The sequence below is a fragment of the Pholcus phalangioides genome, unplaced genomic scaffold (assembly GCF_987345545.1).
Source record: "Pholcus phalangioides strain wild (caught in Gottingen) unplaced genomic scaffold, Ppha-v1.0 ptg000005l_1, whole genome shotgun sequence".
In the NCBI taxonomy this organism is placed as follows: Eukaryota; Metazoa; Arthropoda; class Arachnida; order Araneae; family Pholcidae; genus Pholcus; species Pholcus phalangioides.
Genome location: NW_028301598.1, coordinates 8,051,992 through 8,078,752, shown reverse-complemented (window position 1 = coordinate 8,078,752; position 26,761 = coordinate 8,051,992). Strand labels below are relative to the sequence as shown.

The following is a 26,761-nucleotide window of genomic DNA, read 5'->3' as shown; positions in this document are numbered from 1 at the left end:
TGAACAAAAAATACAGGCAAACTTGACTTATTCGAATTTTAGGAATTACGCTTGCATTTTTAATTTAATTTTGAATCCAATTTGATTTGGAAATGACCTGCTTAATTTGATTTCTTTTCCCAATGTTTTGGATAATTCTAAGTTTGATTCGGATATTTCATTCGCAAAACACCTCTATTCTCAGAATTCATAGATAACTTTTAGCCATCTTCTTCATTATCGGCAATTTACTGATCTTTTTAAGATTATAACATATAGACTATGATAAAACCTTGAAAAAAGTTACAATAATTAAAATCTGAATTGTTTGTTTTGGCACTAAGAAGCAATGATTTCATTACCAGTTTCACGCTGACTGCAGATGCTAATACTCAGGATATGTGTGTGCCTACAGTAACCCTATACAGATGGAACATTTAAGAGCTGGAGTGGTGAAATGTATCGAAGATTCATCTCTCTAGCATTATTGTTTATTATTCTGAAACATCAACATATATGGCTTAGTAAAATTTTTCACCATGTCCAAACGAGATTCAAATGCTTGTTCACTTCTAGAAAAAAAAAATTGTGGTTGACTCATGGATACTGACATTGGTGTAGAAGCTATGAACAAAGTCAAACTGAATCTTCTCATGAAGAGAACAAAAACATATCTAAGAAAGTAACAGAGGTCCCTATTCCAACACTTGCAGAGGCTACGCAGACATGTTAGAAAAAATAATCATGATCAATGAAAATCACATCTTTCATTCTTCAAATCAACCTGAAGGTTTTTTATAATGTCTAAGAGTACCCGAAAGAAAACAAATGGAAATGGAAAATTTTCAAACAAAATAGTTTTTGTGAACGTTCACATTTTACAAACACTAGTTGCAACAATGGAGAAACTGGCATGGCAAGTGCAGCATTTAATGGATTTTTATAATTACCAAGAGTTTTTATTTTTTTTTTCAAAATATAGTTATTCTATGTACATGGATGAATAGGATAATCAAACTTTTTTTGCTGACCCTTTTGAGTTTTGAATCAACCAAGTTTGACTGTATTATATTATCAGATCTTGAACCTACCTTGGGTCTTGTACTGCTGCAAGATTGTGTAGCATACTGAACACCTGACCACCAGATGCCATCACAACACCTGGAAGTTGTTTCTCCTGGAACGATATGGTTTTTTCATTCAATCTCCATCAAAAAAATTTTGTTTTGTAAAGAACAACTTGAAAGAAACCTGTTTAAAAAATTTGGCAATTCCCAACAGGGTCATTCGAGGAAAGTATCAGATTGCAGTAAGCAAGAATTTCTACTATATAAAAATATAATATAGCCTTATTCTACTAATATAGAATCGGAAAATACTGTGTTCTTGAAAATGACACTGCATTGAATGTTGTCAGGTTCTTACTGGTTACAAGAAATATTTTAATTATATTTGTCGCACCAAGGTAATCTTCTGCATAAGAGAGCTAATTAGATTGGGGCTACCATGGCTTCAGAAGAAAGCATTTGAAAAGGTTTATGCACATTTTTTATCACATGACAATGTGGGCAATAAAATTTTAGTATTAAAATAAGCACTACACATTGGATACCACTGACATCAAATAATTGTTTTGTCAACGATTTGGGATACAGAATTGTCTCATATTATTCATTCTTTCCTGGCATTTCTATAACAGGTTACCATTCTTTTCTTTGAACATTAGCCATTTGTTTGTCCAAGAAACAGTCTGCCAATGACAAATTTATCAGGCCATAAGAGCATTTTATCACTTCCAGAGACACTAATTTTTACAAACATGGCATAAATTGGCTTTGCCAAACATCAGCAATAATGCATTAATGCTGCTGGATACTTCTTGGATTAAACAGGTGTTCTTTTCAATAGTCTTCAAAATCAATTTCAATTGAAATAGCTCAATATAAATGTTGTTATATCATCCCATTATAAAGAGATAATACCATTGATAAAGTTATATCTATGGCTATGATTTTTATGTCTTGTTTTGCATGCTTATTTTTCTATGCATATTTTTTTGCATAGTCCCTTATTTTTATGCAATAGAGCATATCTTAATAATTTTAAGGAATTATATTTTCATATTTCTGCATTATGAGAAATATTTTTTTTACTTGCCATCTCATTTTCTAGGGAAAGACTTATACAAGGTCGAGGGGGAAAAAGAGGATCTCAGTGTTTTTAGAACAGCTGTACATTTGTCCTAGTGACAATACCAATTCCCTCCCTTTTCTTTATGCAGAGACTGAATTTTACGAAGTTGACTTGTTGCACGCTAGTCTTATTCTCAAGGTTTCCTGGTGATCTCTCAAGTTCTTCCTCTACTGGCCTTTTCCTCCTCAAGAATAACAGTGCTGCCTCACCATGATCCGCTATATAATCCATATTGTAGTAACTGATAATTTTTGTTGATTTATCATTTATGTTGTAATGTGTTCAAGAAATGCTGCTAGCTGTCCTCGAATCCAGAAGCAACAATTCAGTAGATTGTTTTCCCAGTATGTATTATTGTATTACCACATCAATACAGAAAAAAGAAACGAAATACAGTCAAACTTTGTTACAAAGTCCAAAAAATGCAGAAAAGTATATCACACTAAACAAATTTTGTATTGACCAACAAAACAGTGAATTGATTATGTCCCAAGTGAAAAATATTTAATTCTTATTAAGCAAAAATTATATTGATCAAGTTTGTTTTGAGGTTTGACTATACTCTCATTTTAGCATTAAGTTTATTGATAAATTTATATTCTTAAGTTGTTTTTTTTTATCTATAGGGTATGCTTTTAGGAAGTAAACTTTCAGTTTAATACAGAAACCAAAAAATATATTTTTCTTAAAACTGTTACTGGTTCTACAAGAGGCCTTTACATTTCGCAGTTGATAAATTGATGAATTCAAGTTCAGGCTACAACTGACGATTTAAAATAGTTTTAATTGCATTAATGTTCCTCATAGGTTTACCATTTCACTAAAATTAACTTTACTAGAAAAGGAAACATTTTTAAAGCATTTTTCTTGTTTTATAGATCATAAATACATTTTCAAGAAGTTTTTAAGTCATAAAAATTCTAGCCCTAGTTATATCATATAAATTTTCATAATACAGGACATGAGGACCTAACAGAGCTTGACACAGACAATTAATGGGAAGAAAAATCAAAATGACCAAGACTTAATATAGTTTTAAATTTTTATTTATCTTCACACAACTGTGTATTTTCAAACTACTAACCATCACTTTGAAACTTGAATACTCCACCGGACACAACCAACTTCAACAAAATATGAACAACATTGAAGATGGATGCAATCTGTGTATTAGAACTTCAAAGCTGAAGAATTCAAAGTCTTGTTTAATTAATGTGGCTCTACTAGATTCTACGGCAAAACTGTTTGATCTATCCAGATTACTATGAACATTTTATTATAATACTTATAATAAATAAAGCCTGGCAGTTCAGGCAAAATGTCATAAATGCCTTTTTTTGAAATTTTTGTGCACTTAAATGCCTATTATAAAATATTTTTAAGTTTATTAGTGAATTTCAGAAGCCATAATCTGTAAAACTTGGATATTTTGAGCATTGAGAACTTCAAAAATTACCCTTTTTAAAATTTTCCAACTCAGTATTTATCATCATCAGAAAAAGTACCTCCCAAAGACCCATTTAGACCAGGGTTGTAAAACAAACCCAACCCGGGCGGGTTTTTTTGAGCAAAATGTAGAAAACAGAATTTTCTTTTTCCACAACCACAAAATATCTAATTTAAACATGTGTGTACATTCTTTATGTGTACATCTTACACACACATTATGCCTAAATATATTTTTTTAGTGCATGTTAAACTATGTATTTGATTAATAACATTGGGAATAATAAAATAAGGGAATAATTGTTCACTTACAGCCCAGGCAGGATTTTTGGGCAAAATGGAAGGAAAATTGCATTTCCTTTCTCCACAACTTCAAAATATGTAACTTAAACATGTATGTAGGGTGGGTTGAAAAAAATGAAGTTTTAATTATCAAATTGCTATAGTGCAGAAAAGTTGCCTCTTTTAATAATAAAAACAACATAAAAAATTTTAAGATCGGTTGATATCTACAGTCACGCATAGTACTCGAAGATTATGAAAATTGACAAAAAATTTAACATTTTTCTTAATTTTTTTAATATGGATATTTCAGATGGGGATTTTAATCCTTCCAAGTAGTAGACTGTTAAATTTAGCTCAGCTTGTGAGAAGAAATCATGAAGTGTTTCAAACATTTCCTAAAATAAGGGCTACCTTGTGCTGAAGTTCAAACAGCAATGTCAGGACCCCAGGACAACCACATAACTTCGGTGTGCAAAAGCAAAGCATTGTGAAGGCTTTCCATGTCTTCACACAACAATTTAAACAATTTGTGGTTGGTAGGATTCACCTTGACAAAGTCAACAACCTTGACCACTTCATCAAGAACGTTTCACAAATTTGGAGGCAATGGTTTCGATGCAGGGATCTGTGTGAATATAGCAGGGAATACATTTCATTTCGAGAGCAACTTCTGCCATGCGTGCATGATGGCCTGAGTAACAACCTTCCAGGGATTTTCCTCCATCTGTTGTGAGGGCAATACATTTTGACCATTGAATTCTTTTTACAATGAAATAATGATTAATTGCTTCAAATAAGCCTTTAATGGTCATACGACCCCTTTAATGGGTGACAAATAAAAAGATTTTCTTTGAATTCTCGTTCAACTTCTTAGCAATCACAAGTAGCACAGAATATTGCGCAATGTCGCGCTTTGATAGAAAAAAATTCACAACCTTTGACGTGACTTATGACTGTGCTATCAACATTGTCTGACATGTCCTGTATTCTTCGAGACACCGTATTATTTGGCAGAAGTATTAAACTCATTATATGATCATTTTCCTCTGCAAACATGCTTCTGACAGCATATTTTCACCAATAGAGTGATTTTTTTCCTCGTCTCGCAATACAATAGCTAATGTAATAGGAGGTTTTGGTAGCATTGGCAGAATCATTTTTTGGAAAATTCAAAACATGTTTTCACGTTTACAGCAGGGTTGGTTTAAGCTACAGTCACATTTTTTGCAAAATGCGAAAGTAGTAGTAGCCCCTTTTAAAAATGTGTACAGGAGGTACGTAACGAGTAGACATCAAACCATCTCTCATTAGCATTGTAGCACTTTGCTAAAGTTTTTCTCCATTTTTGCTTTTTTGCTAAAGGAATTTTTTATCTAGCTTAAACCCTGGTATACAGGTGCACTGTATTTCATTTTGGTGTTTCAGTCCACTTCAGCACAGATCTAGTTTTTAGCCACTGATCCATAGCGCAAATCACGTGAGTAGTAGGTGCTTGGACGAAAAGTTCACGTAGAAAACTGTGGGAATAACATGCACACGCCTCAATACAAACACCCACAACACAAATTAATTCTTAGCTTTTATGCACATCCCGGCATGTGTCAACAATCAAATCTTAAATGCCGAAGTAAAGCGAGCTGAGAGGAAGGAGTTCACGAACTCTAATCATAGGTTGGGCGCGGGCGGGAAGGCCGAACCTTCCAGCGGATGTAACCCATTATAGAAGATTTTATTGATAGGGAGGTCAATATATTACAACTGACAATATTAGTAAAAACCTCTACCTACTTTTAAAAATTCTTTATAATCTTTTTAATTATTTTGTTCTTTTTTTAGATGAGTGGCCACCATTACCATTTTCTTTTCACATACCCCCGGTTAGGAACTACGGTTGTAGAAGGATTTACCGTTACATTGAGTATCGTTGTAGCGAGGTTTCACTGTACTAATTTTCAAGAGAGAAAGTTGCCATCCAGAAAAGTCATAAATAATTACAAAATATGCAGAAGAGTTGAAAAATCACATCCGCATAAAAATACATCAGCAGACTAAGTGAAAATTATTAAAATTTAAAGATTTATTTGAAGAAATGATTTCAGAACTGAAGCAATTTTTGAACAAATGAAAGAAATAATTTCCTGAAATTAAGAAAAGCATTCAGAATCCATCTTAATTGTGAATAAGTCTTCAATAATTTAGACGCCCTTTGTTTCATCCAGGGCCCCAGGCAAGGGCCACCTCAAGATACTTGGTCAGCCGAGCAAGCACACATTTTGGTGCCAAAGTGTGCGGGATGAATTCGGCTCCCGAGGAATCAGACCCACTTGCACCATCCTAGTTTCACCCCCAGGCGCTCCAGTTGAAACGTTTCTATCAACATACAACTTAAGAAGTCCTCGCTTAAGGCATTTTTCCATTAAGTAGTCTTATTTTCAGAATCCGAGTGTTTTTCCCTATATCAGACATCTTTCATTTAAGAATTTTTTCCGCTTAATAAGTTTATTTAAGAATGCATTCTGCACACTCATTGTAATGATTAATTGACTGTTGAAGGTGTGATTGAGGTATAAATTCATGAACCCCAGCGTCTCCTGCAGCGATGTTTAGACGCAATATATTAGGTAACTTTATGCTACTGTTTGGGGAGGAAGCCAGGGCTGAACGAATCTATTGTCCAAAAATCTTAGGGGCATGTAAAAATTTTAAATACCAGACTATAAGTGAATGCAGACTCCTCGAACAGGAGAAGGGGGGGAATCAACGAAGTAGCATGTATAGTGAATGGGAGGGGGCGGCAAAGTTCTACCTCCACCCTGCCACCTATGTCACTAATACAATTTTTTCAGTGAACAGGGAGGGGTGATCGTCTCCATGCTCCTCTTTCTCTGCCTACATATGTACCTGGTGCTAGTACATAAAATATTGATTCGAACATGTAAATTTTTGGAGATTTGTCCAGTCTTGGAGCAACCAGTTCCTGGTGTTATTTCAACTACTATTTTCAGATAACCGATGGCAATAATGTCTTGTGCCAGAGTACGATAATCAGTGATATATCTGCAGATGTTTTTCTAATGCATACACATATAGATTTTGCAAAATCACTGCTCCTGGTATACAGTATTAACATGACATCGCTTCGAAGATCTCAAAAAGTATAGAGTAGACTCTCACTAATCCGGCGCATATAAGACTAGGGTTATGATGAAGTACTGAAATCACCAGATTACCGGAACGTAGTTGTAAAAAAATTAAATGTGCTGCAAATTTCAGTGCATAGATACGAACAAGGAGCGCTTTCCGCATGGGTGGATGGATTTGCCTCCAGGTATCATACTTTTGAGGGCCTGAAAGTTGAAACATATTCATTGACTAATGAAACATCTTTGACATAGGTTGCATGAATCCCATGATTTCTGCTTTCTCCTTGGCTCCTCATATTAAAGCTGGGCCCTGGAGAGGCTGTAACAGGTTTTCCACTTTCAGACACTAAGGAAGTCAGTCCGAAAACGCCACATTACTTGTCGGGCCAGACTAGTGCACGGCCGGTTTATGGAGGCAACTGTATTACTTAATACTGTATAAACAAATATTAATAACAGTAGTTTATATTGCATGAACACAAAGAAAAAATATGTATTCAAAAATGTACTCACCAATCGAATATTAAGGAAAAGAAAATATCTAGAAAAAATATTGACCACTTGATTAAAAAATAATTTAGTACTCCACTTATGGTATGAAGATATCAGTATTGAAGTGGTAGAGAAGAGCAATGATATGAAAATGAACACAAGCTTCTGGAAGAAGTTATAAGCTTTGCGACAACCACAGTCCATGTATATTCTAAGCTCTCTTTTTTTTTTACTCAAAAACTTGCTTTTATCAATTGTATAGTGTATGCTTAATTGTGTCTATCTTTGATTGTATGTACACAGCCATCAAGTACATATGGAGAAAAGAGATGAAGGCATCAGTCATTTTCTTGGAATAATTTCTGCCATATATATTGTGCTCTCCGAAGCAGCTCATCCCCTTGGGAAAAATGATGCCATTTTGACAGAAAGAATTATCTACTGATTTGATCTAGAATGTCTGGGGAACTAGAATTACTTGGGGACCCACCTTCCATTTCCTGAACAAACCCTGTCATTGTGTTTGACCTCGAGCGTTTTATCTCAAGAATTCTCCTCCTTCCCCCCCTCCCACTGACAGATACATAAGCTAACTCTGACTCATTGCTGGTTTCCAATAGGTCACAGCCCCTTATCCTCCCTGTGCATGCCTGTGATTAGTTATGGGAGCTCACAGTGTAACTACATGCCTATGGCAATAGACCTGAGTTGTGATCAGTTTGAAAAAAAAAAAGTGTAACTACAAAAGAAGCCTAACCCCCGCCCAGCACGTATCGACTCTCAGTAAAATCAACATAGAATGACAGTAAAAAAAATTCAGAACTTCTTTTTTGTCACAATTTTTGAAGACATTGTTAGCCTTTTTTAAGAAGATAGGCGTCAATGTTGGCAGAAATTTGAATGCTCCCCCCTGGCTACACCACTGGTCTTAATGTGACATTTATCTGAAGATAAAGATTTAATGAAATAATTTACCTGATCAAGCATAAAGGTTGACATCGTATTTGCCCATGGTACTTCTGGGGACTCTGGAGGGGCACTATGAAATGTGAAGCTCCATTCACTTTCCTGGAAATAATATATTTTTTGAATATACTGACTCATTTATTGTTCACATGTGTAGATTGTGTATATGTGCATGAATGAATATCTATGACATGGGAAAAAATGTTCTGTTGAGAAATCGGCTGTATAGTCACTGCTGAAATAAAAGACTTTTAAGGAAACAAGAAATCTCATCAATGCCAAATATGATGGACTATGCAGGGTTCCCACTCAAAAAATTAGAAAAAGCAGGAACGAAAAGTAGGATTGGGGAGGGTACCCCCCCCCCTTTAGACAACATAATCATAGCATAAAAAAATCCTAATAATTATTTTAATTAAAAAAAAAAAATGGTCAAATATTTTTCCCCCATAGCACTATTTCAGTTATCCTATAAGATTGCATCAAGTCAAAGCAAAATAACAGAAATAACTTGGTTACAAAAACAATTTTTGACCAAAACAGTGCACCAGCAACCACATACAATTCTTTTATCTCTGTTCTCACAATATAAATTAACTTTTTTTTTCCTTGGAGTCTTCCACAGTCCAATCTGTCAACTCTTTTCAATAATGACAGCAAATTATGAAGGCATGTAAGATTTTTAAGAAAGATGCTCCTTTGAGACCACTTTCAAAAGCACAGTGCAAAATGCGTAAATTACAAGCTCCAATGTAAATAAGTCAAGGTGAACTGGGTGGTTTTACTGCATTGCCATCCCTATTTTAAAGGGATTTGTTTACATTTTACTGTTCAATACCAGTGTAATCGTTTTTGAAAAATGAAGCACTTTCATTTCTAGCTCTTTGTAAACATTGTTTATGCCTCTGCATGCCCTAAAAATACAGAAAACAATTGAATGCTATTGGGTAGCATCAAAATCACCAAACTTAGAATAGGTCTATGTATCCAACTGTTTTGTAATGCAAACTGTTGTTTCCCCTATACACAAAATGTGCACCATAATTTTGAATGATGAATGTTACTGTCCAAGACCATGAAGTAGTAAATACAAAATTATTTTTTCGCCATCCAGATAGAAGTTTACAATGAGTCCCTATTTGTTGAACCCTCAAACTAAGCAAATGAAAAATTAATAAACCAAATGGTCCACACATGCCCCCCCCCCCCCCAAATAACCTTGAAAACTATACATTAATTGTAATCTACAACATTTATACTGTTTGGCAATATATTGATGATTCCCTGCTCATTTACAGCCAATTAAACAAATTTTTAGATAAGATTTGGTAGGAAAAATAGGACAAAAACTAGAAAGTAGGACATTTACCAAAAAGTAGGACGAGTGGGAGCCCTGACTATGTTTGATAAGAGAGTTGACCCTTTCCACACAGTTCCATAAATTTCACTGATCTGCATTGCAATTAGTCCTCCGTATTTGTGGTTTTCTTATTTGCGGTTTTCTTATTCGTGGATTTCATATTCGCGGTACTCAGTTTTTTTTATAAAACACTGTTGAGGTAATAATTCTAGTATAGGAACAAAATATAGATGGTATGTGTTTAAATAAATGTTTAAAAATCTCTCTTAAAAGTTTCTCTTGTGCATATGAAAATATTTATAAAAGACTGTTGTTTAAATGTTTCTAAAAGTGAAACACTTGCAAGGAAAATTTGAAATACTGACAAAGGTTAGCTTTATTGCTGAGGTTTTCTGTTATTACAGCATCAATGAGTCTACAGTCAGATATATCAATAAATAAGAACTCAAAATTGGATAAGCTATTGCTGTAACTACATCTGCTGCTATACAGCCCTGGATTCACATGTGTCTCATGTAGAAAGTGCTGTTTTACTGCGGGTGTGGTGAAAAAGGTATGCATGTTATATATTGTGTAACTTGCATACTATAGCTGTCATTATTTAATCTGCAAATCCATGAGGTATTGATGAAAAGAATAAGTCACATATCTCTCCGTATTTTGTAGTGGAAATAAAAGATATTAGAGAATGATTAATAGCAATTCATAAATTAATAGAGGGGTTAATCAAGCAGACTGCTTCTAAAACCAAAGAGATACCTCATGAAGATGATCAAAAGATTGAGAATTAAAAGACAATTTCATTATGAGCAACATAGCAAAAGCTTTGTAAGCTCAAATCGGCAATGGATTGTTTCCATGAAAAAGGCCCATCAATGATCTTTTTTATATGTAGAAAAATTGGTAAAGGAAACCTTGTTACTACACTTTAACAAAATAACTTGAATTTAGAAGAAACGACTAACAAACTTTATGTTGTTTTCATTCCAAAAAGCATCATCTTGATCACTGGACCCTCTCCCCCTTCTACTTTCCACACAAAGCAGATACTATAAAAATGCCTAACGTACAAAAGGGGGTTTAGTTTTTAGGATTTGGGTTATTTGTGGATTTTTTTGTGTTCACACTCACCCCTCGAATGTAACACCTCACACTCACACGAATGCGGAGGGACGACTATAAATGGCACCATGAAAACACAACCAAAAGCCTTTCTGTGCCACACATCTTTTTTCAAGATGACTTTCTTCTAATTTTGTGCAGGTGATGGCGCCTTCCCCAACTCTGACAAAAATGAATCCAGAAAAAGAGATGCTTTGTCTTTTCTATTACTAATACTGTGTGCAACTGTTGACTATCACTTTGGTATTATTCCTGTACTACCCAAAAGGGAAGAGGGGAAAAAATAGATTTTTCAAAAGCACCAGTCTTTCTTCTTCTGTTATCGCAATATGGAAAAAAAGCTGGCATCCAACCACTGGAAGTTGATCTGATTGGTTAGGAGGGAGTTTAGAGGAAAACATGTTTTGAGGAGAAGCAGAATTTATATAAAGCTCTTTGGGCTCATCATTGCTGAAATAAGAGGCATTTAAGGAGGTGAGATACCTTGTAATTGCTAAAATACAAAGCAACAAACAGGAGATGATATCTTGTAAATGCCAGAGAAAAGGTAAAGTCACACACAACACTAATCACGAAAGACTCAACTGCAATGATAACTCAAGTTTATTTAATTCCTAATCATAAAAAAATAATTAAACATAATAAACAATTTATATACAAATTTTACCTTTGTATAATACCAATTTTCAGAAAATGAAGCATCACGAAATTTCACAGTCAATAGCTGCTGTTCTATATTAAAAAACTGCCCCATGAGTCGCTGGTTTTTATCCTTTGATAACTGAAAAGTTAAAGTATGTATTAAGACAATCATAAATTGTAAATACAAGTATGAAATTTGAAAATAAAGTCCCTAAAACCATGATTGAGAATAAGAACCAACCCTGTCAATGGGGAGAGGCAAGTTGATTCAACAAAAACTGGCGGGATTCCATTTGTAAATATGGTTTAATGAAAGTTCAAAGCCCCCAGTACAATTTGGGAGCAATTTCTAAGAAAGAAGTAACAGTATGAAGATTGAAAGTAGTTTCAAAATTGGTAACAAACCTAAAATGGTTGATTTTCTAAAAAAAATGATAAGATCTAAGAGAAGAAATTCTAGGAAATTGGAATGTTTTTCTAATTTCAAAGATGTTATGCATACTTGAAGCATGCAGCTTTAATTTCTTAATCTATTCTAATATTTTTCAGCTCCTAGCAAATAGCTGAGTAAAATAAGTAAAATATATTTTTGTAGCATCAATAATAAAAAAAAATTACCTAATCAGTTTGTTATAAAGTAATAGCATTTGAAAATATTCTATTAAAATCTGATTAATCTATTCAAATTTTTTGATTAACCAGTTAAAAATTTTAATTTATTCCCATCCGGAAAAACAACAATCAATTGGTCAAGGACAATCTCAGGTTGTGGGTGTGTGGTACATGTCACAAGGAATTTTTTCCGAACAGCATTGTGAATAAATAACTTGTCACAAATTCTACCATTATAGAAATTTTGAAAAAGAAATGTAATATTCTCATCAAGAAAAATCAAGAGAAGCTATTCATTCTTAGATAATGACAACTCTATTTGCATAAGCGAAGTACACTGCTCAAAACAATTAGGGGAGCAAGCAAAAAAGTGAAGAAAACCGTGCGAGATAGCCACGTATTGGCATACAATGGATAGTACACGCGTATCAATGCGCAATACAGACTGTTTAGACATGATGCATGAGTTTTAATAGGGCGTGTGGTCTCCTCGAACAGCTAAGACTGCTGCACACCTGTTTGCCATGGATGCGATGAGGTTATCGATCAGACTTTGGGGAATACTGTTCCACTCCTCAAGAAGTGCAATCTGCAAGTCTCGGGCAGTAACAGGCGGCCTTGGTCGCGCAGCAATGCTTCGCCCGAGCATGTCCCAAACATGCTCGGTCCCAAACATTTGGATTCAGGTCAGGAGAGCACGCTGGCCATTCCATACGCTGTATTGTTTCAGCTTCAAGCATGTTCTCCACCAGACGAGCTCTATGCGGTCGGGCATTATCATCCTGGAAAACAAAGGAATCTCCAATGGCTCCAGCGTAAGGGATGACATGAGGTCGCAGTATCTCGTCTGCATACCTTCGGGCCGTCAAAGTGCCATTCCGAATGATATGCAGGTCCGTACGTCCGCCTATGCTGATTCCACCCCATACCATCCAACCAGCTCATCTGTATTGTGACCTTTCACGAATGAATGCGGGGGTTATTTCGAGTGCCCCTGTCCCTCCATACCAGAACACATCGGGTGTCACACTCCAGACTGAATTGGGACTCGTCTGTAAACAGCACTTGGCTCCAATCATGTTGCTCCCAATCTCGATATTCAGCAGCCCATCTTCTTCGGGCCGCACGGTGGCGTGGGGTCAACGGAATGCAGACCATTGGCCTATGTGCATAGAGCCCTCCCTCATGAAGCCGATTACGTACTGTTTGGCTGGACACCTTTCGTCCTGTTGCCTAGAGCAACCGTCTTTGCAGCTGCGTAGCATTCCCTGTTCTGTTTCGATGGGCTTTTAACCGTACATACCAGTCATCAGTTGCTGTAGTGGCGCGTGGCCGACCTTTGCCCTGGTTGACGTCTAACATTTCCTGTTTCTTGGAATCGATTCCACACTACGTTGTGTTTGCCCAGATTTCAGTCTGCCTATAACACGCCATGCCATGGATTCCGGTAAATCACATTGTTGAGACATCCTCAAGTCACTTTGTCTCAAAAAAAAATACTGCACAATCGAATTTCACAGTTACGGCAGTAAAACAGACATTTCTGCAACATCCCGATTTCTGCCCTTATCTCCTTTTTCTGGTTTTCGACGTCATGAACTTTGATTTGCATATGAAGTTTTCTTCTTCCGTTTCCTGCTAGGCTTTAAATTATGGATGATTCATTTTATGTTACTTATCGGTATACATCTTTGCATAATTTTGTTAAAACCATGTGCTCCCCTAATTGTTTTGAGCAGTGTATTTTCTATTTTTGAATTTTTTTTTTAGGTGCAAATGCAAGCCACTCTCCCATTTTTAATTGGGTTGCTGTATTTTTGAAATATATGACATCCATATTTTTATGGGCATCTTTTTCTCAGCCACCTCATTGGGCATTTTGCTTGTTGTGGCGTTGTATTTGTATTTGAAAAACTTTCTGCAGAAAGAGCAGGCAGGCAGGCCTTTAACACAATACTTACATAAGGCTGGGATTACATTGTAAAAGTTTATAAAACTAGAAAAATACAACCAATAAACTGATTGGTTGCATTTGCTGGAATTTAATCGATTAGCTTATAGTTTGTGCTTTTCAAGTTTTATAAAACCACTTTTGGAAAACTTTTACAATGTAATCGCAGCCTAACACAAAAATTCTGGCATTTATTTATTTTTTTTTTTTCAATTTCAATTTATTTCACTTCACAATTTAGAAAGCAGATGGCTGCACCAGTATAACATGAAACAAGCGTAATTCTGACAGCATAGATATGTTAGAGAGCCACACATGTACACACAAACATATTCCTTCATGTACCAATTCAATGGTAATTCTCCATTGAAATGTTTATGAGGTCTTTGCATGGTTAAGTAACAGTTAAGTTTTTCATAATTACAGTGGGACTCATTTATAAGGAACACAGATATTATGAGTTTTAACATAAAACAAAGTTTTTCCATTTCCCATGAATTTGGCAATTTTTATCTATGTTTATCAAGTTGGTTATAATATAACTAATGTTTTCACAATTTCAGACTAAAAAGTGTGTGTGGTGAATTTATTTTCATTATTTTACTTTTAAATTATTGTATTTATACAAATAAAATGCCACAACAGGCAAAATGCCCAACGAGGTGGCTGAGAAAAAGATGCCCATAACAAATATGGATGTCATATATTTAAAAAATACAGCAATCTAATTAAAAACAAATACACATAAAATATTATACAATACCCATAAATAATGCTTATGGATGTCCAATTCTAAGTATGGATAGATTCTCAATTTATCCCATGTTTATCATATTTCTTTTTAAACGTGTCAAATGTGTTACAATTTACTACCTCCGGGGGTAAGCTATTCTATTTATTGACAACCCTATTAGAGAAAAATTCCCTGCAACACCATAACCTTGCATTGTCCCTCACCAATCGATACTAGTGTCCCCTTGTAAAAGCAGTCGATTGGCGGTGTACAAAAAGTTCATGGTCCATCCTATCCATCCCGTTAAAAATTTTGAACACTTTGATCATATCTCCTCGACACCTGCGTTCATCCAATGCAAACATATTCAAAAAATGAAGTCTCTCTTCATAACTCCATGTGCCAATAAGGACACGCATAGCTCTTCTCTGCACCCCTTCAACCAAGTCTATGTCTCTTTGTAGGTATGGGCTCCAAAACCTTACAGCATACTCCAGTCCAGGACGAACTAAGCCTCGAAAAAGTAAAAGAATGACTTTAGGAGAACGCGAAGAGACCTTTTCGAAAATAAGACCAAGCATTCTATTCGCTTTTTTGACCACTGCTGAACAATGCTCAGAAAACCTAAGACACTCGTCCATGAGAATTCTCAAATCGGTGACCCTAGTTGCATTCGGAATAGTGACACCATTCAACTCTTAAGAGAACCATGGGTTGTTCGAAAATTTCATTTATGTATAAATGGCATTTATTATACAAATTATTGCCTTTTTTTCAGCCATCTCATTAGGCAATTTGCCTGTAATAGACTTTATATTATAAAGAACCCTGTTTCCATCTTTATAGTGATCTACAGTATCAATGTGTTTCACCCATCATACTGTTTTTATTTTAGAATCTGTAAAGAATCTTTGTTTCAATTCTGTTCCCATTAAATTCATGTTCTAAAACCCTTTCAATACTTACATCTAAGTCATCATGTAGTAACTGAATACATGTAAAAGGCTTCTGAACATGTTGAGCAATACGCTGTTTGACTAGTTTCAGGGACTCATTGCTGTGCGTCTGAAAAATAAATTGCAAAAGATGAATTTGTGTCGAAAACAAAAATTGAAAATGTCACATTTTACCTTCTTTAATAAACTTGAACTGAACAATTAAATTAAGGGAGGGAGAAATCTCTTGGTCATCATTCACACTTACCACAACAATAAGTTCCTCTTTGGTTGATTCGAGCATAACCCTAATAAAAATTGGATGACCGAGAAATGAGGTGCCATGAGGAGAAATGGTACGAGCAGCAGTATGAGTCTCTTCTATGGAAGAAACATAGCGATTGGCTATGAGCAATAGACGGCAAATACTCTGTACTTTGGCAGATCTGGGGGAAGAAAAATTAATTTAGATTGTCAAAAATAATTTAATATGAATTAGAAATTGCAACTTTCTATAAAAAAAATAAAATAAGATTATCATTTGCTATGTTGCATAGTAAGATAAGGGAGTAAAATTACTTTACATATTTTTCATTTAGTTTAGCATCAGATAGCAATGAAGTTCAAATGTGAAGGTTTTCCTCTTTGTTATTCCAGGGCTTTTGGATGGCCACCTGTCTACATAAGCTAATCCCCCCCCCCCCATTCCAAAAAAAAAAACTTACAATAAAAATCAATAAAAGGGAAATGAATTTATTTTCACTATATCTTTACTAACATATCAAAAACATCCCATACTAAGCATTAATCCAGAATGAAGACTATGGCTTTGCCTGCCTGGACTAATATGCTTCAAGGAAATGAAAATTTCAAAGAAAGTGTACAGTAGTAACAAAGAGTTATTCATAGGTTCAATAGTAAGATGTACTTTTAGGTTGCTGCGATCATTTTTGCAAATCCTCACCTGTAGCATGCATGCAAGTGTTGATATAAGTAGAAATTTTGTGATTTTTACATTATAATGTATGTGTGTGTACACAAATTAAAAAAAAAATTACTTTGAGGTATTGGAGCAAGATGCAGCTTCAGAAACAGACATTGCAGTCAGTGTTTTCGTGGCATTGGACATGGCTGTGAATATTGCAGTGCCTGCTATTTCCAAACCAGCAACACTCTACAACAAAAAGAATTCACACGCTATTATTACACAGATACACAACACAATCTAGCTTATTACTACAATTCAGCTTTCTTTTTCCTCCTGGGACATAATCTCAAAAATGATATCCTCTTGACTTCAAATGTTGTTTAACAGTAATCACTTAACTTACAGGAGTGGACACTAAAACTGGACATCCCCACCTCCAAATTGAATTTTTATAACTTTGTGGCTAATGCACATATTATAGATGAACACTATCATTTTACAGTGTGAACCACTTTCATTCACATTCAAGTACATTGATCTAGTATGTTTTGAGAGAGTTAACAGTCAAAATGTTTACAATTTATATTTTTCTCCTGTGCCTTTCGAGAGAAGGCCCAGGATATAGAAATATTGTTCTATTATTTAAACCTTTACATTTATTAAGCCATTACAATAATGACTTTTTATACCAGATGTTTCTTGCTATTTTTTATTTTTGTATGAAAATGTTTTCAAAATTTGTTTTTCAAAAATGTTTCAAGTGTTATACATAAAATGGAAGTGGAGTCTCACAAGGGAGTCGGGTGTGTCAATGTTATGTTTTGATCAAGCGCTCCAGGAAATTCATATGAACAATGGAGCCATAACAGGCAAAAAGCTCAGCAAGGTGGCTGATGACAAAATAAAATTCATATATATAGTGAAACCTTGCTATACAACAATACTCGATGTAGTGATAAACTCCTCAATTACAATATTTTTTTCCAAATTGTGTTTGGAATTCACTGATTTCTCTTCAGACTAACGCTAAACTCTGGTCGATACACACAACAATGTCTTTTACTACAATAAACCCCTTATAAAAATGCTTTTTTAGGATATTTCGAAACCGCTACAATGATATTTTTTTTATTTCACTCAAAATCCCCCTTCGATACATTTTTAAAATTTCTCATCAGTTTTTGTTCTTTCGAGGGAGTTCAATAATATTGGTATTTTGCACCATCTACCCTCAAAAAGTGTTACAGAACTTTTGATGAAGCTACTTACTGCCGAATACACACAAATGTTATGCGATAAACTACTTTGCAGAATGTAATAACTGAATTTTATTCATCAATTTGAATTTTTTACAGCAAATGAATACTTAAAAATACTTTTTATGGGGAGGCAGGTACTAACAATGCTAACAAGAGCAAAAATTTGATGGCGCCCGATGATAACATATGCTATTTATCAATATTTTTTGGTAACCCCTCTACAACAATATTTTTTCTTGGTCTGCACACAATCGTTATATCAAGGTTTCATTGCACATAAAATATAGTTTCCATAAACCGTGAAGTTGTTATCTTAGTTACTTTCTGCTGATGATCTAAACATTAAAAATTGATTTGTTTCTTAAAATAAAGAACTTAATTGTATCTCTCTCGAAGTAAAAAACGAGAACAGGCCTATCAGAAAGGTGCTAATGTTTTAATGTGTTCTCCAGCATGCATTAATGTGAGATAATGTGTACTTTCTCAATTTTACAATTGAATTAAAACAGTGACATTCAAATAAAGTAGAACAAAAAAATTGTTCACCTCTAATCGCCTATAGCACTCCTGTATGAATCTCTTATGTAATGATACTAGATCCTGATAAAAAAAAAATGGTTTAAATAAAGAATACTTCACAAGTCATTCGCAGTCAATAAATCTTTCAAATTTTATTTCTTAGAATAGAATAAAACATTGCCATGCATGCCATAAAGAATTATTGAAGATTCAATGGTAAGTCATAGGGAAAGTTTTAATAAGGATAAAAGATGTCCATGACGTGAATGGATTTCATTAACAAATTAATCTCATACAGACTGAAGATCCTATTGTGTTGAATATTCACCAAATATATGTGTGAATAATGAATAATAATATGTGTGTTCACCAATATGTGATGCTATTGTGTTGTCTTGAAAAAGTCTTGAGCTTTTCCTGCTTTTATGTACCACACAACAACAAAGTGAAAGATGTTGATGGTGTTAACAGATAAAGCACCTTTGAAGTTTATGATTTGGTATAGCTCCGATAATTCTGGAGCAATGCTTTTATGCAAAAAGATATTTAACCTCTTCACCTCTTGATCATAAGGCCCATTTACACGAGACAAGTGCTTTAGTTGGTAACTTAATTTTAACTTACCGATTCTTCTTGAAAGTGTCCACACGAGTAAGTGGTAAGTAGACGCTCATTGGATAATTTTTACGGAGGCGAGCGCAGTTAGTGCATGCACGCTTCAGTCTACTCAAATCCACGGAGAGAGAGAAACGCACAACGTGCGGGAGAATAATAGTAATAATTTTTTATTTATCTGGCATTTAGAGAGGTGCATTTTTTACAGCTCATAGCTTTCGTAACGAAGGATGAAGATGATCAGGTAGAACTTATGAATACTGTGATCAGAGCCACATTATATATATTTTTTAAAGAATATAAATTTATTCACTTTCACTTATACACACAATTCACTTTCACTTTCACAATTATGTAAGCCGAAAATATGGGAGAAGATTCTTGGCATTCATAGGAAATTCTAAGGGTTAAAAATTAAATAATAAAAATTCATTAAACATAAAAAATTATTTCCAAATTTTCGAAATTATTATTTTTTAACTTAATCTATAGAGATGATATCTTTATGTTAAATATTTGATCATGTATTTTTTACAACAGATGGCAGCAAATTCGTTCTGGACGAGAGAAATATTTGAAACCTCCTCTCCCGTCCAGTTTTAATATATAATAAATCCTCCACACCTGATATATATTTTTGAATCTTCCATTTTTTTCGACTCCTGACATCACGTCGACAGAATATTCCATAGCTTTTTCCAACATCGAATAATTTTTAGCTTGTTTGTTAAGGTAATTTTCATTTCTACAGTTCAACAAACATTCATGGCGAAGATATTTTTCAACAAACTTGAAGGTTGTGTCCTCTGGCCACCTCACCATCCAATATATCCGCAGAATTCTAGCGAAACTTCAGGAGACAACGGAGTATGAACAGGTTCACACTTGAGATCAAAATAAACCCTTCCGTGAGAGAGCAAAAAGACCCCTCCAAGAGCGGCAGGTCACGCCCACTGGTGCATGCGCATAGGTCTACTTAACCAGAAAAAATAGAACCGTTCGTATTCACTTACCAGCTAAATCACTTGTGCATTAAGTTGCCAACTAAAGCACTTGCTTCGTGTAAACGGGCCTATAGTACTTGATCCCAATATGATACAAATTAAAAATACTCTCTTCTGATCAAATAAGCACTGCACATGAAATATGATTGTTCTATATCAGAACTTGACAAATGAAAAAGAGAAGTTCAACGAAAGCCAAATTTCTTACCAGCCAAAGAATATTTATTTCCACTAGTTTTTCCAGGAAAAAAAGACCAAAACGGTTTTTTTTTTTTTTTTTTTTTTTTTTTTTGGGGCTTTTTCAGGCCCTGGTGATTTACAGAATGTTCCTGTCAACACTTCCATGAATTTTGAAAATTTTAGATTGTCCTCAGACACCAATTTAATTATCACAAATGAAATTTGTGTCTATGAAGATTTTTTATAGCGACTTGGCACCCCGGATTTGTCAAGCGTTGTTCTATATTTTTGATCAGTACTGGTAAGAAAATTCTAGCAATACACTATGAAAGAATGAAGGAGAATTTAGGGAGAAAGTATACAACATTTTTGAAATTCCTGTAAACAAATTTTCTGAAGCATGACAATATCCATGGAAGATTCCGATATTTTAATCATAAAAAGGAAAGAAAGTTTTACTTTAAATCGCTGAAACAGTTACGACAGACAACTTGTTCAGGAGTTTTGCATGTATTAAAGTGATTGAAAAGTTAGAAAAAGAAAAATGGAGGTGTGTGACTTATACATCACATGATTTAGTTTTTGTGCCATATAAAACACTCAAACTCTTTAAGCTCAAAGTATCCATAAGCTCATAATATAAATACATTATTCAAATTTCAATTTACACAACCATTAAAAAAATCTTTCCAAATAAACTGAATAGTATTTATTCATTACTGGTGATCCACACAAAAAATTTCTTAACATTAAGAAAGCATTTTACCTATCTCATTCCTAAATTCTATAGCTTATCAACACGTTATTTTTGTAAACAATGCTCATTTTTAATCTCACAAAAGGCATATTGCAGATTAATACTAATTTTTCTCCTCGCTCACTTTTAGTAAAAATGTGCAATGTTTGAAATGAGTGATATAATTGCACTCTCTTGTATTGTGTAATATTTTGTGTGAATGATAAACAAGTATTTTTATTTCCTTTGTTGATTTTTATCACATATCAAATTAAATTTTTTGTTTCAAATTTTTTTTCATTACCAACTCGGTTTAAGGTTGATTTAAATTTACATATTTGTACCAATTACTATTACTGACCTTATTTTTCAGCTGTTTTCATCAATAAGGGTCTATTGATCTCTCTGCAGATTTTTCTTTATGCTTTTGTAGGCTCAAATGTGTTTACAAATAAAATATATAACAATGGCAAACAGTAAATAGCTTAAGACAAAAAAGCATCAGAGGAAAAATACGACAAACAATAAAATTACTTTTTTCAATTTCGGAGACAATTCATGATAATACAAGTCCAGAAGGTACTGAATAGCAGTATCTGCAATGCTGTCTTCAGATAAAAGCGCTATTTGCCATAAGAAATCCACACCCACCAAATCAAACTTTTCAACTACCTATAATATATGTTAAAGGAATATATTAGAGATTTCTTAATCATGGAACAAGAACGCATCACATATAATCAATACAATTCACACACACACACACCAATACAAAAGAAAATGAAATGAAGACTATGATACATATAGAGGCTGGGGTAGCTATTGCTGTACTGTTCGCATGCAATATCAAGGGTATAAAGAAAAAATTAAGAAAAATTTAAACAAATTATTTTCTGTAAAATTCAAACTATGAATGTATAGGGATAGAATAAATTTTCAGGGAAAACTAGACTTCAACTAGAAAAAACTATTTTCAGGGAAATTAGATAATACGTATATATAACAGAATAAGATCTCAAATATTAATCGATAGTTCTAAAATACAATGCCATACTCTAACTTTGAGACAAAACTTTTTGTACAGAGTTATCAAATTTTCAAGATTAAATGAAAATTACTTAATGAAAAATCAAAATAGAACTACAAATAGATGTAATAGAGTTTATCAAGTACCAAAACCAAATAAAACATTATATTAAAAGAGCTTTTCCGTCATTGCCCCTAAGATATTAAAAAATTTTCACACTGAAAATCAATTTAATAATAATAAAAACATAAATCATGAGATTTTTGACTTCATCAGACGCATAGATTACGAAACCATTTAGATGAAAGTATTGAAAGAGCAAAAGAGTATAATAATAAATAAGAGAAGTGGTGTATGATGGTTGTATTATATTGAGCTTCATGAAAAACAACTTAATTGTGAACATTATTCAGATATATATATAGATAAGCGAAAATACATGTGTGAACATATATCTAATAGATATAATAATGCTGTTGCAAGAGAAAGAAAAATATTCTATAGCTTATTCCTTTAGGCCTGCTGGAAGGACTTTTCAGTCCCTTGAGGCTACAAAGTGTTTGTTTGTAATATGTGTGCGTCCATTTTTTTATTTTTATTTTTATTTGTGTAACACATTTCTAGATTTGTGTACTACATACGTGTATTCGTGTAACACATGTTTGTATTTGTGAAATTTAAAGATAAAAAAAACTAATTTTTTTATGCCTTTAACCCAGATGCAAGTTTTTGGAATGGTTTTACTGATGCAGCTTATACACAGAAGGAGACACAAAAATAATGTCTTGCGGGGGGTGACAATTTCATCTCGAGCACTCCCAGGTGAAGGTCTGACTGTACCTTTTTAGATGAAAAAAATATTCAGACAATTTACATCTGTTCAACAAGTTTTCACGCGCCTAAAACCTTCAGTAATACAGGCTAATTCAATGAGTGAAAATTGGATAACTCTTTGAATAAGTTTTTCATCGGCAGCTGAGCATTATAACCACTCGACTACCACAGCTCGCCGCTGTGGTGGTCGAGTGGTTATAGTGACGGACTCGCGATGCGAGGATCCGGGTTCGAACCCCACAGTGGTGGTCGGCTGAAGTTGATTTTCTGTGGTTCCCAACTTCAAGGCGCAAATGCAAGCCGATCTCCCCGTTAAAAAGTCTCACCACAGAGAGCAACAGTCCTACAACGATAAATCATTCAATCATAACACTTCACGCATAGTTAGAAAAACTGGTGGCAGATGGCAGCACTACACATAACAAGCATTACAGAGAAACAAAAAACTTCACATCAGGTTTCACTGCACATACTCGCACATTCCCACATGTACCGATTCGTTGGGGGTTCCGCGGGCGGGGTGCATGGGTGGTGTAGCAGTAGTAGGTAGGGCCTCCAAAAAATGGCTCGGGATCCATGATGTTCTTAAGTCAGCCACCTCGTTGGGCAATTTGCCTGTTGTGGCGTTGTATTTGTATTAATAATAGCTATATATGAAATGGAAATCGGAGAAACTGAAGTTGAACAAAAACTTGTATTCTGATCAAGACTCATGAGAAGAATAAAAAAAATTACATGAACTGCATTTGCTTCTCAGAGGGGAAATTTGATGGGGGAGGGAAGAAGTTAATACAAATCCTGCAACAGATATAAAGCCTAAATATATAACAATTGAACATTCATTTACTTATGTAAACTGTGGGAAAAATACATTAAATCTATTAAATTAACTGATTCTCATTGCAGTGACTGAAGAAAAATAGAAAAGAGTAACTAATAACAACACTAACTCACCAAACATGACATTGATCTTCTCAGTTTATGATCAGCTGCATTTACACTTTCAAAATAGGTCTTGAAACAATTAAAACCTGAAAATATGGAAATACTAATTCACTCCAAGTGTTTATCCACTGCATACCACTTAATGTGATCAGATTGGGACTCAGAATTTCTAATGAGAGGGTACACCTTCTCACCTGTGGCATATTCTTGCAGGTTGATAATAACTTATGGGGGGGGGGAAGAGTCCTCTTAAAAATAACCATAGTTTCAAGATATACAAAAAAAAATTGATAATGTAAACCAAATCCTGATAACTAAAAAAATTTTCTCCCTTGTTATGATATTGGTACTTTGCAAAAGTGATAGGAATACCAGAATGATACTATTCCCGATTCCTATAATTGATGTGTATTATAATATATTTATTCCAAGTAATTGTACTTCAAGTATTTTCTCATGGATTACTACCCAGCTTTTACTTCACAGCTTTACTTTTACCTTTTACAAGTAAAAGGTATTGTGATTAACAAATATTCATACTTTTCATTCACAAATATATACAAAATATATTGAATCAAATTGGGTCAATTTATGAATACAGTGATATACCTCTGGTAACAAAGAAAATTCATTCTGTAATCAGATTCATTAGTCAAAATATTTGCTAACCGAAACACAATTTCTTAAACATTTTATGAAAAATCATTTAATTTGTTCTGGATTTGTCTCAAAATTCAGAGATAAGTTTCATAGAATACTAAAAAGCATAATTTAAAAAAAAATAGAAACAGACCTAAACCTGAGATGAAGAACTAAGATGAGATACTTTTATTTTACAATATCTACACAATCCTGTCGGGTTTAAATGAGTAAAATAAGAAGTGTGTTGTGGTGTACCATGCAATACGTTCAGCCAGGTCATCCTGATGGTGTTCATTTCTCTCTCAATGGCCTCGTGTCAGCTCATTTCTATACCTTATACACACAGATATGAAAAACTATGTTTTAGAATATTCAAAGTGTTCAGTTTGATGCGAATAGTATAACCATGTGCAGGGGTGCAAGCGCTTCTCATCCATTTCGGAGGAGCAAATTTCATTTTTGGAGCAGAAATTTTGAAAATGGAGCAGAACTAAAAACTAACTATATCTGCAAAATAAGGAGTAATTTTTCTGTGAAATGCTAAAAGTTTTGCCAAAAATGGTTAAAACAAATAATTCTAAATAAATTTCCTTCACAAATTAAAATCAATTTAAATTTTTTCTGAAGTATCTAATCTGTCACTACTAAAACATGCAATACTGAAATGACGAATAAAAATTATTAGACTTTTCAAATTAAGCAACATGTATACTGAAAACCTAGGCAGCAAGAATTTCTGCTGCTTGAACACCAAAATCTTTTTCATCCTGATATAGCAAAACAATGCGTACAGAATATAATAAGGGTTTCCATGAAAAAAAAATTAGCTTCTCACAGAATTTAAAGGAATTATTAAAGCAAAATGCAAAAAACAAGAAAAATATAAATACCTTATCAACGTAAACAATTTCTCAACCTAATAGTATGTTAATAGATTACAAATCACGAGTTGTTCTTTCAGAAGTTCAGCACCTCAATGAGAATTTTTTTTCAAATTTTTCAAAACATAAGATTTCGTATGTCTTATTTCATTAAAGCATTGGATGGACAAATTTTTCAATGTTCGAACAGACTTTTATTTATTTGTTAACAATGAAATCTCTTTCACTGTCTGCGTTACCATGTGCTAAAAATAAAAAAAGCCTTCACCAAAACTGGCAAAATTTTGAATTTTGGGCTGCTTTCAAGGTTACAAAGTTTGAATACGTCTGCCTAATATCTATCTATCTATTCTTTGAACTGATTTCACTTCTTGTAATTCTTTGCATTGTAATGCAACCCATTCATCACACATAATTAATAGTTCTGTTGCTGTTACAATGTTAAGCAAAATCCCAGCAATAAGTGAGGGAGTAATGTACCATCCCAGCAATGCACGAGAGGGAGTGCAAAAAACAAGAAAGGGTGCAAACATTTCATTCTCTCCAACATGTTTTGGAAAGGTAGGGCATTAATATAAAAAAGGTATCTCACAGAAGTTATGTAAAATGAGTACATGCTCTTCGTGCAAACTCCTTCCTTTGACTATTGTTAAGAGCATGCCCCTCCCCCACCAATACAGTGGCGGACCGTGTAGCCATATTGGGCGCCGCTCTATGAGGGGTACCAAATGGATTTGAAAGGATGAAAAAAGAAAAAAGCTTTGTTGACCAAAAAAAAAAGTTGTCAGTAGCACCAAAAATAGATTCGGCATGGGTAGAAATTTTTTCTTCGAGCTCCTGTTCACCAAATCCGGATTTTCGCAATGTGAAATTGTCACGATCGGCAACCACCGACGATAACCACACGACCGCATAGTGGCTAGATGACAAAACTATGAATATTTTAGCTGGAGTTTTTACAGATCCCATTTTTTCCCAACGATCTTCGAAAAATGTCACTAATTTAAACGAGTAACCCAATCCCCTTTTCGATGTATGCCATCTTTGAACGCAAGTTGGCAGCCGCGAAATTACCGTTATTTTCAGTATATAACCCGCAGGAGAAAAAATGGTCTCTGAAATCGGAAAATACGTCATATTCATTCAGGGACTTTGATAGCCTGCCGGTTAACCAATAACAGTATAGGACTTTATACTTCAAGGTTGTAGAACTACTTTCCAAGGTCACGAGATAACGCTATTGAGGTAGATGGTGGGAAGTGAAAGTTTCTCCCTCCGTATCTTTTTCCGTGTCTCGGAAAGAACGCATCCCGTGAACAAAATTTGATGCAC

General features: G+C 34.2%; 1 protein-coding gene across 2 annotated transcripts in view; it reads right to left on the bottom strand.

The window, feature by feature from the left end:
* Positions 1 to 26,761, bottom strand: part of LOC149085974 (ubiquitin carboxyl-terminal hydrolase 24-like) — a 212,670-nt gene that overhangs the window by 136,441 nt on the left and 49,468 nt on the right. For both annotated transcript variants that reach the window (XM_089232271.1, XM_089232272.1), the window contains exons 19-27: positions 23,916 to 23,992; positions 21,635 to 21,772; positions 18,593 to 18,646; positions 16,918 to 17,033; positions 16,128 to 16,305; positions 15,891 to 15,989; positions 11,654 to 11,767; positions 8,514 to 8,606; positions 1,071 to 1,156 (exon numbers count right to left, since the gene is read on the bottom strand). In XM_089232271.1, the coding sequence (XP_089088397.1) occupies positions 1,071 to 1,156; positions 8,514 to 8,606; positions 11,654 to 11,767; positions 15,891 to 15,989; positions 16,128 to 16,305; positions 16,918 to 17,033; positions 18,593 to 18,646; positions 21,635 to 21,772; positions 23,916 to 23,992 (955 nt within the window). The remainder of the gene's footprint in view (positions 1 to 1,070; positions 1,157 to 8,513; positions 8,607 to 11,653; positions 11,768 to 15,890; positions 15,990 to 16,127; positions 16,306 to 16,917; positions 17,034 to 18,592; positions 18,647 to 21,634; positions 21,773 to 23,915; positions 23,993 to 26,761) is intronic.